General features: G+C 43.9%; 2 protein-coding genes across 3 annotated transcripts; one reads left to right on the top strand and one right to left on the bottom strand.

Annotated features, from left to right (window-relative positions):
• Positions 1-1,976: 1,976 nt before the first annotated feature.
• LOC123425257 (ATP-dependent RNA helicase DEAH12, chloroplastic-like) lies at positions 1,977-11,727 on the bottom strand. Of its 2 annotated transcripts, none has more exons than XM_045108933.1 (6): positions 10,757-11,727; positions 7,370-10,523; positions 3,969-5,499; positions 3,799-3,892; positions 3,476-3,581; positions 1,977-2,465 (listed from the first exon to the last, which is right to left on the bottom strand). In XM_045108933.1, the coding sequence occupies exons 1-3, from the start codon at positions 11,561-11,563 to the stop codon at positions 4,223-4,225; spliced, it is 5,238 nt and encodes a 1,745-aa protein (XP_044964868.1). In that variant the 5' UTR covers positions 11,564-11,727; the 3' UTR covers positions 1,977-2,465; positions 3,476-3,581; positions 3,799-3,892; positions 3,969-4,222. The 2 variants fall into 2 exon arrangements, with proteins under 2 accessions (XP_044964868.1, XP_044964869.1); XM_045108934.1 differs by having other exon boundaries at positions 4,004-5,499.
• Positions 11,728-11,747: 20 nt separating this feature from the next.
• On the top strand, positions 11,748-13,230 carry LOC123425656 (NDR1/HIN1-like protein 13). Its single transcript, XM_045109357.1, has 2 exons — positions 11,748-11,779; positions 11,907-13,230. The coding sequence occupies exons 1-2, from the start codon at positions 11,748-11,750 to the stop codon at positions 12,991-12,993; spliced, it is 1,119 nt and encodes a 372-aa protein (XP_044965292.1). The 3' UTR covers positions 12,994-13,230.
• Positions 13,231-16,378: the final 3,148 nt, after the last annotated feature.

The following is a 16,378-nucleotide window of genomic DNA, read 5'->3' as shown; positions in this document are numbered from 1 at the left end:
GGCGGATCACACAGTTGCCCGCAAACCTACAAAAGTTGTTCAATTTTTGCACGAGTTTCCCAAAAACTAAAAATGAGTTGCTTGTTGAATGCACTGGAGTTACACAAAAAACACACCAAAAGTTGCTAACTTTTTTGTGATACTCAACTGCAATTATGGAAACTATATATCAATAGCAGGCAACTGGCATCAATGATAGGCAATTTATAGTATTTATAGACAATTGAACATCAATCGTGGGCAACTAACCATTAGAATTAAGCAATTTCACAGTATTTGAAGGCAATTGAGCATCAATCATAGACAACTGATCATCATTAATAAGCAACTGGGCATCAATGTTTGCCAATTAGGCAATTGAACATCAATCGGACGCAGCTAATCATCAATGACAAGCAATTGAGCAGCAACAATGGGGAAGTTGAGATAATGTTGCAAGATTCACAGGTACACATAGTGCAGTGAGGTACACATAGCGCTAAATACGTCTCATGTTTTAGGTGATTTTCTTATTTTACAAAAATCAACCAAATAGACAGTCCTACTAGGCCAAAAATTTTTTGCTTTTCTATAGCACTAAAGTTGTCTCGATATCATCCAAAGTTTCTCCCAAAAAAGTTTATCGAGACCTATCCATATGCGATCTAGTTTTGAAAAACTCGTCATAAGAAACCCAACCGTGAAAAAGGATCTCAATTCTGACACTCGGTTCAAAAGATGTAGCTTTTAAAAAAAATGCACTAGAGCGGGGAACCAGGTCGCACGGGGTTTCCTTTCTGGGCTATCATGGTCGCACGCGGGTTTGTTGTTTCCTTTTTTGGAGAGCGCTTGCTCCTGCGAACGGGCACTCATGCGCCAGCTAGTCATGTCCTTAAAGTACATACGTACATGAGGGTTTCTCAAGAGAAGAGCCGCCTTCACCGCATATACTTCGGGTCCCCTCGCCTCTCGCTGCCACCTTGACGTTGGAACCTTGGATTTTAAGCGTTTTATGTTCTTCGCCAGCGTTTAGTGGTGAACATAGTTTTGTAGAAATAAAGTTACTTTCGTCCTTTTCTGACGGTAAGATGAAGCTAGAGAGGTTTGAGTCCTCGTGCGTCAGATTATTCGGATATAGCAAGTTTATTTTGTTGTATCAAATTGTTTTTATTGATTTGATTATGTGTAGAGTTGAAAAAAAATCTCGACGCCACAATGAAGATCTTGTGATTCGGTGGCATACACTTTCAAAGGTTCATCTCAATCGAGGTGCGTTCATCGCTCAAGGCTTGTCATCTCTTTGGATGGATGACTAATGGGGCTTTCAGAAACATTCTAATAAATCTTGTGCAAGCAAAAAGCCTTGGGAGTATATTTCGTTTTGCGTAGATTGATACCACAGAGATGTTTCCGAGAGATATCATTATAATTCTTAGTCTTTGTATTTCTTGGATATTAGACCCAAAGCATCGTACTTTGTATTTTCTTGGATCTTCTTATATCCAAAGCACGGTACAAGTGTTTTTCAGAAAAGGAAAAAAATGAACCAAGTTTTTGTTAAACATCAATGCTTACCTTTACAGGAGGGATGTCTAACTAAATGTCTACCCTACCTCTATAAGCATCTATGCTTAAGAAAAAATGATTTATTTCTTGCATTGTAACACAGCGTATTTGCTATGTCCTCTCCACTTCTCCCTCACCACTCCAGTAGTGCTAGTGCAGCAAACCTCCACGCACAATGTGCCGGGCACGACGCCACCACACAAGCTGTACATATACATTAATTATTAACACAAATTTGTTTCTGCTTGCTAGCATGACTACGATGACAAATCATTACTCTGCAGTACGGTTTCCTCGTCGATTTGAACTTGGATGGCTACTATCTTCGGGTGAGAAATGGGCTGCATCCCCTGTCTTGTTTCTGTCCACCAGCTTATATCTATTTTCACAATGATGATGATATAGGAAAACGGCACAGGAAAATCAGAGTGTTTCATGCGAATGATTTAAACGAGAAAGTAAACTCTACCGACTATGCATAAGTCGTTTGGCTAGCATTAAGAACATTGCACGTTTTCCACCTCGATGATCACAATGCAAGAGCAACTCTCCCGACCTACCTAACCGCAAGGTGTCCACGAATAGCAGCCGAGATCACTTTACAGAAGCTATATCTGTCAACTCGCATCGAACCCACCATGCGCAATGCTGCTCCAAATGAGGAATATCATGATCAGACCATGCGACCAATCAACTCGCTTCCTTGAATCGAGGACCCCGCAAAATCTTGGCCCATAAAGGTACACAACCAAGATTGCACAACGCCACACCAATCACCTTGCAATCCCCACTAACCCTTGTCTGCGAGGCTTCTATAGAACTCACATTTATGTACGCTTCCCAAAGTTCCACAAGTTCCACGCGATCATTCAGCGCTGCCGCCCTTTGAGAAGACAAGTGTGCTGATGCTATGTCTGGTCCTGAAGAAGTACAAACATTAGTGCGTCCAAACGAATCTCAGTGACCAATTAGAACTTAGAAGGGGGTGTGGAATGCGGTATAGAAACATAGATGATCAATTGTGCACCCTTGACATAACAAAGTCAGATGAAGTATTACTAGGAACGAAATCCACAAGTGCAATGCTCACACCAACAGCACCCAGGGGTTTGGTTTTCTGTGCAGTTTATCAAATACAAGTCTGAACACTGAAATCAACTGAGTCTTTTCATTTTGATCCTATGATAGGCACTCACAGCACAAAATATTGTGGTAACGCCGTCATAACAATTATATAACTACCTGGTTTTCTCATTTTGAGAAATTACCAGCATTTGAATATTTGTATGTCTAAAGGTCATGATAGGAGGCTGCATAGTGGATTTTTAAGTGAGATTAAAATGTCTTCATATTGCGTATGGTGCATGGTATGTGCAGCTTGCTGCCAGAACAAACAATGTGTTCTAGGGGGATGGCTACAGTACAGATATATTGAAAGAAATTGTCGACCCCACTTTTCTCCTTCTACATTTTGCCACTTCTCCCCGTTTCCATCTTTAGGATGAATGTATTATATCACAAAATACTCCCACTAGATACATTTGTTTAAGCGCCAACTAATTCCAGACGGAGGAAGTACATATTATGTATTCTAAAGCCACAAGTTCGTCATGATCCAGTCTCCTTTCCCTTTTTTTAATCACAGGCTAGAAGCATTCCTGTCCGAGGTACATTAACTAATTCTCCTTTTCAGGACAACAGTGACAAAAAAAACAATGAAAGAGCTGCACAACAGAATAGTTGGTACAGTGGTAAGCACTTTTCTGCCACGGTTATCCATTCCCTGTCAAATCTACTTCCATGGGCAAGTACAAAATAAAAAGGTTTTGAATGATTCCTTGTAGTTACCAGGTAAGGATTTCGTGCCATCTGCAGTACAAAATAAAAAGGTTTTGAATGATTCCTTGAAATTATATGTAATACAACTTACATGTGTCTTATCCCGAGCATGTTCCATCAACATATCATGACACCCTCCAACGGCTAGTAACTTTTCATGGGAACCTTGACACAGGATTAACTTCTTTTGAGTAGACCTGTGATGAAACATAGTTAATTGCATGCGCCATAGTGAAGGCTAATAAGATGTTAAATTAACAGTATAGTATGATTTGCACATATTAACAGATAATCGTTTATACCATGTAACCTACTCTACTCGAAGCCTCTCCATAGCTTCTGATAAACAATTAACAGTTAACTCTAGAGACACACTCAACACCAATTAATACAGATACATAAATGTTTTCGTACCATTAGAAAGAACATCTCCAATCTAGCAACTGTACTATTTTCTGGTCCAATTATTCGATCTACCCCGTTAACATCTGTGATCCAGAGAATAAGCCTGCAAAAATAAAATTGAATAACTTATTTCCATAAAAGGGGCAAAAGATGTCACAAGAAAAACAATAAGGAAATACCAGAGATCAATCTACAGAGGGTATGAGGCGATAACTTGCTGGATGTAAGGACGCAGTGTCAAGCTTGATCTGCACTTGGGAGACGAAGCCCACTACAAGTTTCTCTCTGCCTCCATGCCTCCCTCCCGAGCCTCACCCAAACGGAACAGAATGAAATGGCACGGCAAACAAGAAGCGAAAAAGTAACTTGAAACAGTAATTCATTACTTGGCCATGCCTGCCTTCTGAAACTACATCTGGGTACTACTATACATTTACACAATGTCCACAAAGGACTGGTGCGCAGACCTGAGATGGCCATAACACTCCTCGCTGCTCCTGAAGTTCTCCAAGCATGCCCAGCAAATGTGGCTGCCGCACCTGCACTCAACATGGTTGCAGCCATCTGCTTTCTCAATTGTGTATCCACAGGAAGGGCAGCTCTTCACATTCGCCTTCCCTTTGCGCCATTCAAGCAGCGTCGAGTCTGGGTCTTCCTTGTATTCTTTGTAAGCCTCACATGATATGAAAGGATGATACTCAAAATGACACTTGGTGCATATCTCCACGTAGCAAGCCCCACAAGAAAAAGGTTTGTTTTCTGCATCTGGAACTGACACTTGGTATATGGATTGGCAATCAGGTGTTGGGCAGAAGCGGTACATTCCTGCTCTAGATGCAACAAATGCCCTCAAGGAAGCTCTGAATAGGTCCTCCAGCTTCTCATTTGACAAGAGATGCTTCAGGTCTACAACAAGGAGATGTTCCTTGCACCCAGCTTTCAGGCAACAAACAGGGAACCCATCATTTGATTTCATGGCAGATTCACACTGATCCACTAGACAAGCCAGACAAAACATGTGCCCACATGATTCAAGCCTAAAAGGATTTTCTATCTCACACAAGCAAATAGGGCATGCATCCTCTGACAGCTCATTGTAATCCACCCTTTGATTATCTTCTTTGCCTCCAACATTCTCTGATGCAAGTTGAACCAGGGAACTGTGTTTAAAAGAGGCTAACTCAGAGATCATCCTTTCCACCCTACGCTTATCCTCCTTACTGCCCCAAACTTTAAGTAAATGGCGGTGTTTGTGTAACTCAACCTTTATCTCAGGCATCTCTTTATTAAACCCTTCCAGATCAACTCCAAAGTTTTCTACCGTTTTCTTCATCAAGTCCGGAGGGAGGTTGTGGCCACGAAGAGAAATTTCAAGTGGCTTCTTCTCAAGTAGTTGTCGTAGTGCATGAACCAATTTCACCTCTGCTGCAGCCATCTGATCTTGGTGTCCAAAGACTTTAATATTTAGACTTTGCCTGTCATACATAATGTAAGCACCAGTTTCTTGTTCAATTGATTTCAAATGTGCTACACCATCACGGGACAAGAGCAGTTGAACTGCACTTAATGTCAGATCAGGGTGGTTTATGGTTTTGCCTTTCATCAAAATCTCAAGCGGCCTTCTCAAATCTGCTATTGTTTTTGTGGCATTTGCTGTGAGCTTTAATCGAAAAATACCATTTTCAGTCTTTTCAAAATTGTAAGATACACCTGCATGAAGTAGAAAAAGATATGACTTTAAGCCCACCAGCAGACAGAAATATTTTGCAGTCTCAAAGAACTACACAGATAATATAAAGGTGGAAACGGAGCTATGTAAGATTAGCAGCATAGCATGAGATTCAGGGTAATGAAGGCAAGGAACAGGACATCCCTATTTACTAATGCTACATATTCTTGGGTGCCTACGTTAGTTGGAGTCTAGCAGCTGATCTACATATATTAGTGTATCTGCCAGTGAAGTTTACAGTGGTACTTGAAAAGAAACTTACATCTGAGCACAAACAACACATACCGCTGAATTTACACATGAAGTAGTTACAAACCAACGGACCAACACAAAATACAAATGTTGTATGTATGCATATACTGCCACCATAGATACAAAACGGACCAGCACAGTATTTTCAAAACCGTGGCAACGTTAAACCTCAGTATTTCAATGCCTGGGCAATGAATACTCATGTTTCTAAAAACCATAGTTTTCTCAGTTTGGTTAGAAAAAGAGGGCAAGACCTCTTTTCAAAATACCGCAAAAATACTACAGTTTTGGAGATACTACGGTTTATAAAATCATGGTATTTGTTGATGCCAAACACATTAAGTCTTTACAACTATGGTTTAAAAAAATACGGCATTCTACAAAAACTCCAAAAATGCTTAGCTGCCAAATGCAGCCTACAGTTTTAGACCTTGGAAACAAGTAAGGCAGTGATAGATTACACATGGCTACTCTGGCATGTTTACACACATTAATTAGGCCATATCTCCTTGGCATTGTTGCATTACCTTGTTTGGCTCTCATGAACTGGGCCTAAACTAAAGAAGTGGAATTGGGTTCTAGAAATAGGAGTGTTTGGCTACCAGAAGAATTGGAATCACAAATTTCAAACTCAATTCCAGTGAGTTAGAATATGTCCAAACAATTTAACTATCAGCAAAGAATCAAATGGACCCAGCAAAATGCAGAAAGTTGCTCCTCTATGCACCAAGTCACCCGCAAAAGTTTTAGATAATTTCCTGATGCTATTTTAATGGCGTGTTGTAACGGTTTTCGCCCAGGTTTCCGTAAATTAACCAGCCAACTCTCTTCTACCTATTTTAATGAATCGGGCCCCAAGGGACCGCGTTTAAAAAGAAGACAATGTTATCATGCTTATGACGCTTGCTTAAAACTTGATGCTATTGTGATGGATGTCTGGAAAATGAGTTGGCCTTATGTTGCTGATTTTTCGTTAGTGCTATATTGCTCAATATTTTCTTTTGCCGTTTCTGTGAATGGACAATGAGAGACTGAAAATGACATGAGAGATACAGTGCTTCTATTAAACCATAATTGCTACACGAGTTCTCTTCTACTCCACCCACCCTGAATACATCAGCATGGTCAGTAAGGTCTTGCAGACCCCAAAATAAATATATCAGCTTGCAAGCCACAGTCCAGATGCTCAAAAGAATCACTAAATAGACTTAAGCAGTACAAGGGCATTTTCGGGTGAAGTCTTGCCCCGACTAGTCAAACAGAGCTAACCTGATGGTAATGTGGGGATGTGGCAAAATATAGCTGAGAACAAGAGAGCGATGGTATCAGCATAATTACAGTATAAGTAAGGAGAGCTTCAGTAGTAGCAAAAACATAACAAACAAAAAACTAGAGAAAAGAACAAAGCAAAGTCCTAAGGAGACAAGGGGCCTTGATGAATTTCCAGGAAAAAGATGGCTCAAAAGTCTGCCAACTCATATAAAACTGAACTAAATGAAAAAAAAAGAATAAATAAATGAACCAAAATTGGGAATATCATTCAACCATAGAACAGTGAAAAAGATCGAAGTGGATAGGAGATATGGAATGCAGGCATACCTTTTTGGCTTTGAAAACTCTCAAGCAGAGAAGCAACTTCCTGGCTGATAACATTGTAAACACGTACCGGACAGGACAGAGTGCTATGGAACACATGATTGCACTGTATTATCTGCCAAGGTTGACAACAAGGAAGAAAGTGCCCTTCCAGATGGTCCAGTGCTCTTGCAGCCTCTCGATGAAGGCTTCCATCAAAAGTTATAGTTGCTCTTGTCAGTGAATCATTTTCCTCCGGAGGAAACACCTCAACACGAAAATTCTGTCCAGGAAAACTCTTATTTGGCATGAATGGAGAAATTTCTCTAACCAGTTCTTCTTCACATGTAGAAACAGAGGGACTAGCTATGGCATTTCCCTTGACCCTGAGCAAACGGATATTAAGGATTCTCCTTGTTGTTGTGCTACGAAAAGCATCATACAGTTCTGGCTCTGTGACATGCACTGGAATTCCTTCAACAAAAACACAATTCTCATACTTAGTACTAACCCTGCACTTAATATACCTTCCACCAATTCCTAGGGCAAAGCAGTCATTTACAAGAAATTCAGCTTCCCCGCTGGCACATGTTACAAGCGCACGTCCACTGCTGTGTCTACGTGGCCAACATAATTTAGCTCTCACCGCAGGAAATGGTAATCCTCGATTATCAAAAGTCCATACAGGAACTACTTTTAATGAGGAACCATTAAATTCTATGCCATTCAGTTTTGAAACAGCATCTTCAGCATTTTCAGGTTTCAGAAATGTAAACTTCCCCCATTTAGTTCCATCTGAGGCTATCCAAAAACTTCCAGTGGATTTATGAAAATTAGCAACGCCAGAGACAATACTATCCACCAAGAAAATAAGCTCCTTGTCATCGATATCATGAGCATTTTGATGCAAAACCTCTACTGTTAGATACCTCCTCCCCAGTTCCAAATGCTTAACTTCAGCACCTGAACCAAATAGTGCAATAGGAGAACTGCCAGGCCTCCCAGGGAATAAATTTCTCTCTAGGCACTCATTCCTCAATATCTTACCTTCACATTCCAAAGCACTGTTGACAGTGCAAAAGACTTTTTCCATGTTCTGTTCCGTAGCAAATAATACAACTTCATTATTTTGAAAGTTAATTTCAACAGTTATTCGGTCATCTCTGCAATCTTCCTTGAGACGCGAGATGATCTTTTGCTGATTTTGGCCATATTTGCCACAAAACCTTCTCAGTAAGTTAGTACCAAGCCCACTAATCACTTTTATCTGCAATTTATGTTCCTCCAGTTGCTGAATAAAAGACACTGGGTGAATTGTATACAAGGCATCATGATCAACAGCGGTTACACATACCAAATATTGATTCGGGACCGACAAGATTTCTGTAAACACAACCCACTCTGGCTTGATACCATAATTGAGCAATGAGGATGAGGGATGAAGGTTCACAACCTGACCTGTCGAAATCACCTGGTAACCAAACCTTTCATGTCCTAAAAACATGGCAAGATTACCTGTAAGAGATGATAGGATAATTCTCTTTAGATCCTTATCATGCACAGTGGGAGCCTCGGGATTCCAACGCCAATAACTTGGGATAATGATGTTCAGCTCATGCTTTAGACAGTTTTCAAGTTCTGATATGGTTTCCTGGCATCTCCTCATGGTCTTGGCATTGACGCTGTTCTGCCAGCACCACATATTTCTGTTGTCATGCCCATCTTCCCATTTCTTATAAACAGCAAGTAGAGTGAAAAGATCTCCATCTCGGTGACACAGTCGGACCTTCTGAAGGTCAGCTTTATGTTTCTCCTCATCGGTGCCCACTCTACAAAATATGCTACTAGAATTTGCCATAACAGCAGCTAGAACTACACCTTCCTTCCTCAAACCAACATCAAAGCAATTAAGCATAATTTTCCCAAGCCTTGGCTCAATCCCCAATTTGACCAGGTAGCGTCCAGTATCAGTCAGCTCAAAGCAATTAAGTCTATGTTTGACAGCACCCAACTGTTCAAGATTCTTCACAGCCATACTGATTGCTTCGGGATTTGGGGCATCAACAAATTCGAATTTCCGTGCATCTTTAACACCCAAAGCAAGTATTCTTAGAACAGCAGTGCCAAGATGAACTTTCCTGATCTCAGGTTCTTGATGCAGATCCATCATACTGAAGTCGGCTTCAGAGTAAAGCCTGTAACACTTCCCTGCTCCTGTTCGACCTGCCCGGCCAGCACGTTGATTAGCAGAACTTTGGGAAATCCAATTAACTTTCAATACATTGAGACCACTGCTGGGCACAAATCTGCTCTCCTTGGCCAGTCCAGAATCAACAACATACTTTACTTCTTTTATTGTCAGTGATGTTTCAGCCATATTCGTGCAGAAGATAATTTTTCTCTTTCCAGGATAGCTTTTAAAAACATGGCTCTGTTCTACATGGGAAAGCTTTCCATGCATGGGAAGTACCACGGCACCTGCATCGCTGAAATTTTCACAAGCCCATTCAACGTCCAGCTGAGATGTCAAGAAAGCAAGGACAGCACCCTCTTCTTCATTCTTGTGAATGATGCTTACCATCCTTACAACATCATTGACATAAGAAGCAGTTGCACGAGCATCACACATAGAGTTTGGCACAGCATTGGAGGAAGCCTCTACTGATACATCTGGGACATAATTAATTTCAACAGGAAAATTTCGCCCTTTAACATGGAATGTTTGACAGCCATAAAAGTAGTCAGCAAGTTTGTCAGCATCAGCAGTGGCAGACATTATAATGAGATGCAAATCCAACCTATCAAGCAACTTCTTCTTGATCAAGGCTAAAAGAAGATCAGTGTTCAAGCTTCTTTCATGAGCTTCATCAACAATGATATATGAAATGCCATCCAGGCCCACGTCATTCATGCAGTGATGTAAAAGACAACTATCTGTGCAAAATATGATCTTCGAACTGAGGTCTTGAGAATTTAAAAAGGTTGAATATGACAACACGAAATTGTCTTTGTAGCAGCCGTTGCTTTCTTCATCCACTCTACGTGCCAATGACGCGGCAGCAATTTTTCGAGGTTGAGTACAGACAATTGAGCCATTAGCAGCAAGACCTGAATCAGCAAGAAACTGAACTAACTGTGTGCTTTTCCCGGAACCAGTTTCCCCAATTAAGATCATAACCTGCAGAAACAGAGCTTGCATAATTTGGGTCATGAGTTTTGCAACGGTATGTCATAATTCACAAAAGAATGAGGAAAGTCAAACTAAATAAAGGGAAGTTTTGATATGCGATACCTATAACTCGAGTCATGAGAAGACTAACTACATCTAAAAATGAAGTTGGATCGATTGGTTCACACTACAAATTTGCAATGCCATCGCAAATAAAACTGCAGAGGAACACGCATCCTCACCTGATTATTAAAAATGTGATTGAGAATTTTTCTGCGGTATGCATAAATTGGTAGGCCCTCGTAGAGTCTCCTGCATTCGCGAAGCATCATCATGTGCAACCTCGCGAAGTCCACATCCTCACCTTCCCCAATCCCAAACACATACACCCCCTCCTCCTCGTCATCGGTCCCGCGTAACATGGCACGCCGTATGGAAATCATTGATGCTTTGTACTCGGCAATTTTGGCATCTACCGAGTCCTTCTCAGCCTCCAATGTTTTCTTCTGGAGATGGAGCTGGTCGAAGTCGCGGAAGGAATTGCGACTGCGCAGCCGGTGTTCCATAGACTGGATGGAGGCTACGAGCTCAGCGGAGCGGGCGGCTGAACGGGAAACGAGGTCGGTGTCGAGGAGGCGAGAGGCGTGGGAGGCAAAGAGAGGGGCGATGAGTGGGAAGGCGTGGGCGGCAAGAGCGGCATTGGGGAGGTAGGGTGTGAGGAGGTGGAGGCCCTCGAGGCGGAGAGACCAGAGCTCGCGCGCTGCGGCCGCGGCGGCAGGAAGGGAGCGGAAGAGGAGGCGAGCGGCATCGCGGCCGGAGGAGAATACGGAGAGGTTGTCGGGGCGCGGCGAGGGGAGACCGGCGACGAGCGCGTCAATCTCCGTGGCGGTAGGGGTGGAGATGTTGGGGCCGGCGCGAAAGAGGATCACGGCGAACCGCGGGGCCGATTGCGGTTGGCGGTGGTTCAGCTGGTGGTGCGGGCGGCAGTGGGGAGGCGGAGAACCCCAGTCCGGCGGGCGGAAGGGGCGGCAGTGATTGGATTGACGCATCGAGGCGACGGAGGCGCGTCGAGAGAGACACGGTGGGGCGGGCGGTGCGTCGAGGGAGGATTGGTGGCGGGGGCGGCGGTGCGTCGAGGCCTCGAGGAAGGCGAGGTGGCGGCAGCGGCAGCGGCAGCGACGCGACGAGGGTTAGCGGAGGTTTCCTTTGGGCCTTTGTTTCTCTCCGGAAGATATGTACGGCTTTCTCTCACAGGAAAAGAAACTGTAAAATTAAACCAGGGGCGGTAATAGGCCGCACAATTCCGAAAAGTGCCCTTCTGCTTCCGAGCATAAATCTTATCTTACCTCTTATCTTACCTACTATATATATAATCTATCCCTACTAATAAAGCACCGACGGCTTCTGTCGTACGTCGCGGCGCTTTTGCAAAAAAGCCCCTGAGGTTTATCGAAATCAACCCGCAGTCCTCCCTGAAGCTGGGGCTCGTCTGCCTACGCGCGTGCAGAAACAGAGAGCTCGCGGATCTGGCCGACGATGTGAGCTTCGCAGCAGGGCTCCGGTGTGGCGAGGAGGGCAAGGAAGTTCGGATCCACATGGCGGCGCGGGTCGGGGACGCCGCAGCGCTGCGTCGCGCGCTGGACGAGGCGGCGCTGGTCGTGGCCGCGGGGGAGGTAGGAGAGGGGCTGGAGGCGGTCCGCTGCGCCGTGGCCGCGGAGGCCAACGAGGCCCGGGAGACGCCGCTCCTGGCTGCCGTGGAGAAGGGCCGCCTCGAGGTGGTGGTGGAGCTGCTCCGGCACCTCGAAGCCCAGGGCGTCGCCGCGGAGACCAACGAGGCCGGGAAGACGCCGCTCCTGGCCGCCGCGCCAAGCGCCGCGCCGGCTGCTCCTGCCTCCGCGCGCGCCTCTACCTCGCCGTCGCGCTCCTCTCCCTCGCCGCCGCCGTCGGGGCCGTGTACCTCGCGTTCAAGCCCAGGCAGCCGGCGTACTCGGTCGTGTCCCTCGTCGTGTCGGGCCTCGCCGGCGTTGGCAACGCCTCGGCCCCCGGCGCGATCTCGCCGGGGTTCGTCGCGACCGTCCGCGCCGACAACAGCGCCAACGGCAAGGTCGGCGTGCACTACGACGGCGCCGGGAGCCGCGTCGCCGTGTTGTACGAGGGCGTGAGCCTGGCGGACGGCGCGTGGCCGGCCTTCTACCAGGCGCCTGGGAACGTGACGGTGTTCGTGGTGAGGGCCAAGGGCGCCGGAATACGGTTCTCGGAGCGCGAGCGCGGGCAGATGGCCGCGGCGGAGCGGCTCAAGTCGGTGATGTTCGACGTGGACATCACGGTTCCCGTGCGGCTGCAGCTTGGCGGGGTGAGGACGTGGGCCCTGCCGGTGACGGTGCGGTGCGCCATGGCGGTGGACAGGCTCGCCGCCAGCGCCAAGGTGGTGTCCAGGTCATGCGACGTGAAGGTGTCGTTCCTGTTCTGGAGGAACTGACGCCGAAGCAAGAAAAAATGGTTACTTGCTGATTTAGGAGAGCAGTTCTTGCGGGTAGCAGCAACGGATTCGTGTTGCTTCCGTGATGTTTTTTTCTCCTCTTCAATTTGTAATGTTGGTTTGATCGAGCAATGTTAATTCTTTTGTCCGTCGAGATCATGTTCTGCCGCAGTTAAGATGTTCACGAGGTGCAGCCTCTCTTCTCAAGAAAGACTGAAAGAAAATGGTGTTGGTGCACTGGTTCCTGTTGTGTTAACAGTGTGAAGAGCTGCTGACAGAAAACAGAAACCTGGTACGTATAGGTTTGGTCATATGGTTTTCAATAGAAACTACACATTTTATTTTGGAACATTACCAATTACACATGATTCTGAATGTGAAATGCATGAGCATTCATAGTTCCAAGCAATCTTGGATGTACTCCATTTTACCCTAGGTCATTTATGATTTTGCAGTCAATTGGACTATGAAGGTTCACACACAAGTCCCATGACAAAATTGAACATTCAGTACCATAAGTTTAGGGGAAGTAACTCAAAATTCTGATCAGACTTGCAGGTCAGATATCTGCAGTTCAAGCACTTCTGAAGAATCGTTCGGATCCATTTCGAAAGTGGTTTTGAACATACATTAGGGTATATGTCAAATTAAATCAGCACTCTAGCACGACAGTCTTCGACAATATGTAGCTTGACGATGATTAGGATAGAGGCTGTTCTTCTGGTGTTATCTTTGTCATCTGGTCAACTAACTGGTGTGCAAAAAGGACTAACTGGTGTGCTGAAAAGAATGTTGTGAGCTCCCAGCGACTAAGTGTAGTGCCCTTCACGCTTCTTTTAATTCATTTTCTTATAGTTTATCTTGATGCTACTTGGCACAAGATGAAATATGTATCGTTGCAGCCATGGTGAGGAAGGATATTGCTAATGAAACTGACACACAAACCGGTAATGGAAAGGGAATATCATCTGTCCCCATCCATTTAAGCATATTTTCTCCATACGGTAAGATGGTCAGATAGCAATGCTTATTTCTGTGTGTTGCATGCTGCTGCTGCCTTTTGTGTTGCTCGGTTTTGTTTGTTGCTCCTCGGCTTTGTTTGCTGCTGGTTAAACCTTGTACATGAAAATACATATGTGAGCCCAGGTACTGGCTACATGTTGTATTAATTCTTCTGGTCGTCATACCCGCAACAAGGTGGATATACCAAAGCTAGCTAACTAAAAAGCAATCAACTGGTTTCAAAGAAAATGAAATTATTGCGACGTCATTGATTTAATTTATAGAGTTAGAATGGATGGTATTCTTTTTCTTCCGTTGCAACGCACGGGCTCTTTTGCTAGTAATATAATAAAGCAAATAATGCTTCTTCCGTACGTCATCCAAATTGCCCTTAAAGTTGACTAGAATTACCCATCAATGCCACCTATAAGTCATAAAAAACATTTAAACAGGAAAATCTCCTGACTGGGCCGGCCCATGTAGGCACCTCCTATATTACACTCTGGGCGTTGGAAAAAATATGCAGCACACCTGTTTGGGCCGGCCCATGCGTGGGCGTCTGTTTTTTTAGTTTAATTTTTTTATTTTTATTTTTATTTCCATTTTGTTTTTCTACTTTAAATAATGGAAAACTCTTCCCATCAACCGATCGATTTGTACGATCGCATCCACCGTCTCTCCCACCAGACGCGTGTCCTGTGTTGGACGACCTCGCGTTCTCCGCCACCGCGCCCCGCCCCGCCCACAGGTCTCACCAGTGGTTGGTCACCACCGCACCCCACCTACCCCCCGCTCCCGCAGCTAACCCCGCGCCCGCCCCGTCTCTCTTCTAAACCCAACTAAATCCCACAGCAAACGCCGCAGCCCAACCAACCCCACCCTGAGAATTGGCGCGTGAGGAAGGGGAGGCCATGGATTTCCTGCAGGGGCGGAGCGTCGAGACCATGGTGGCCGTCGCAGTCGTTGTCGTCGCCGTGGGCGGTGCACTCCTCCTCCGCTCCGACACCGTGCATCTCCTCCTCGGTTCGACCCTGAGCTCGAGCTCCATCCCTCGAGCAGATGTGCAACTAAGTTTCTGCAACAACGATGTTGTTGCGATTGCCAGCGGCGAAGCTAGGCGCAATGACGAGTTTCTGCAACTTGGACTCTGTTTCAAAAAATTAGAACAACGATCTTTTTTTGCAAAAGTTTTCTGCAGCCTGACCTATGTTGCAAAAGTTTTTTACAACATGACCTTTGTTGCAAAAGTTTCTGCAACACGATCCTTGTTGCAGAATATATTCTATAACAAATTATATTGTAAATATATATATATGGACGTTTTCGCAACATGCTCTTTGTTGCAAAAAAATTTGCAACATAATCTATGTTGCAAAAGACCCGTCAGTCACTTTTTAACCCGTAAGCCGGACACGTAGCAGCGTGCTTGTTTCTGCAACTAGAGCATTGTTTCAGGATTTTACATGATGAGGGGAGGCGACCGAGCTGGTAATCTGACGGTGCATGCGCGTACATCGAACGGCTAAAAAGGTGATGGATGATTACTACAAATCCATCGGTGGATGTCTAGCAGTCCCCTTAAATAATTTAGAACTTCAAACAACTTTTCTCAATTTTAAGAAACTGATAATTTCGAAATAAAATATTCAAAAAAACATATTTTTTTGAGAATTCAAAAACTACTCAGGAGTTTTGAATTTTTTTTGCATATAAATAAATGTTTAAACTTTGAGAAATTGTCCATAAAATAAAAAAGTCAACGATTTTAAACAAAAGTCCGTGTAAAAATCTTAAAAACAGTTCGTGTCTCTGTTTTTAGTCTCATTTTTTATTTTCATTTTTCTGTTCCATTTTTTAGTTTAAATAATTTAGAACTTTGAAAAACTTTTACAATTTATAAAACTGGGAATTTTGAAATAAAAGTTTAAAGAAAATATAAAATGTTTGTTAATTCAAAAAATGCTCAGGATTTTTGTAAAAATATTCACATATTCAGAAAAATGTTCATAACTTTGAGAACAATGTTGATGAAAACAATAAAAGTCCATGATTTTGTTTGTGTGTTATTTTTTGAGTGCAATTGAAAAAAAGTTTGCTAATTCAAAAAATGTTCATGCATTTCAAGAAATGTCCTAAAATTTTAAAGACATAATATGATCAGCACCATTGGAGATTATAATTGTTTTTCTCCCGTTGCAACGCACGGGTCCTTTTGCTAGTCGAGAAAAAATTAAAAAAATCAAAAAAAGTCTGAAATCAAAAAAACAGAATTTTTATTTATTTATTTTAGGGCCTGTTTGGGACTACTCCACTCCAAAAAAATCAGCTTCACTCCACCAAATTCACTTTAGAACAGTTCCAGCGAGGAGTTGTAGCTCCACCT

This window comes from Hordeum vulgare, chromosome 2H (genome assembly GCF_904849725.1).
Source record: "Hordeum vulgare subsp. vulgare chromosome 2H, MorexV3_pseudomolecules_assembly, whole genome shotgun sequence".
Taxonomy (NCBI): Eukaryota; Viridiplantae; Streptophyta; class Magnoliopsida; order Poales; family Poaceae; genus Hordeum; species Hordeum vulgare.
Note: the sequence above shows the minus strand (reverse complement) of the source record. Positions and strands in the feature narration are given on the sequence as shown.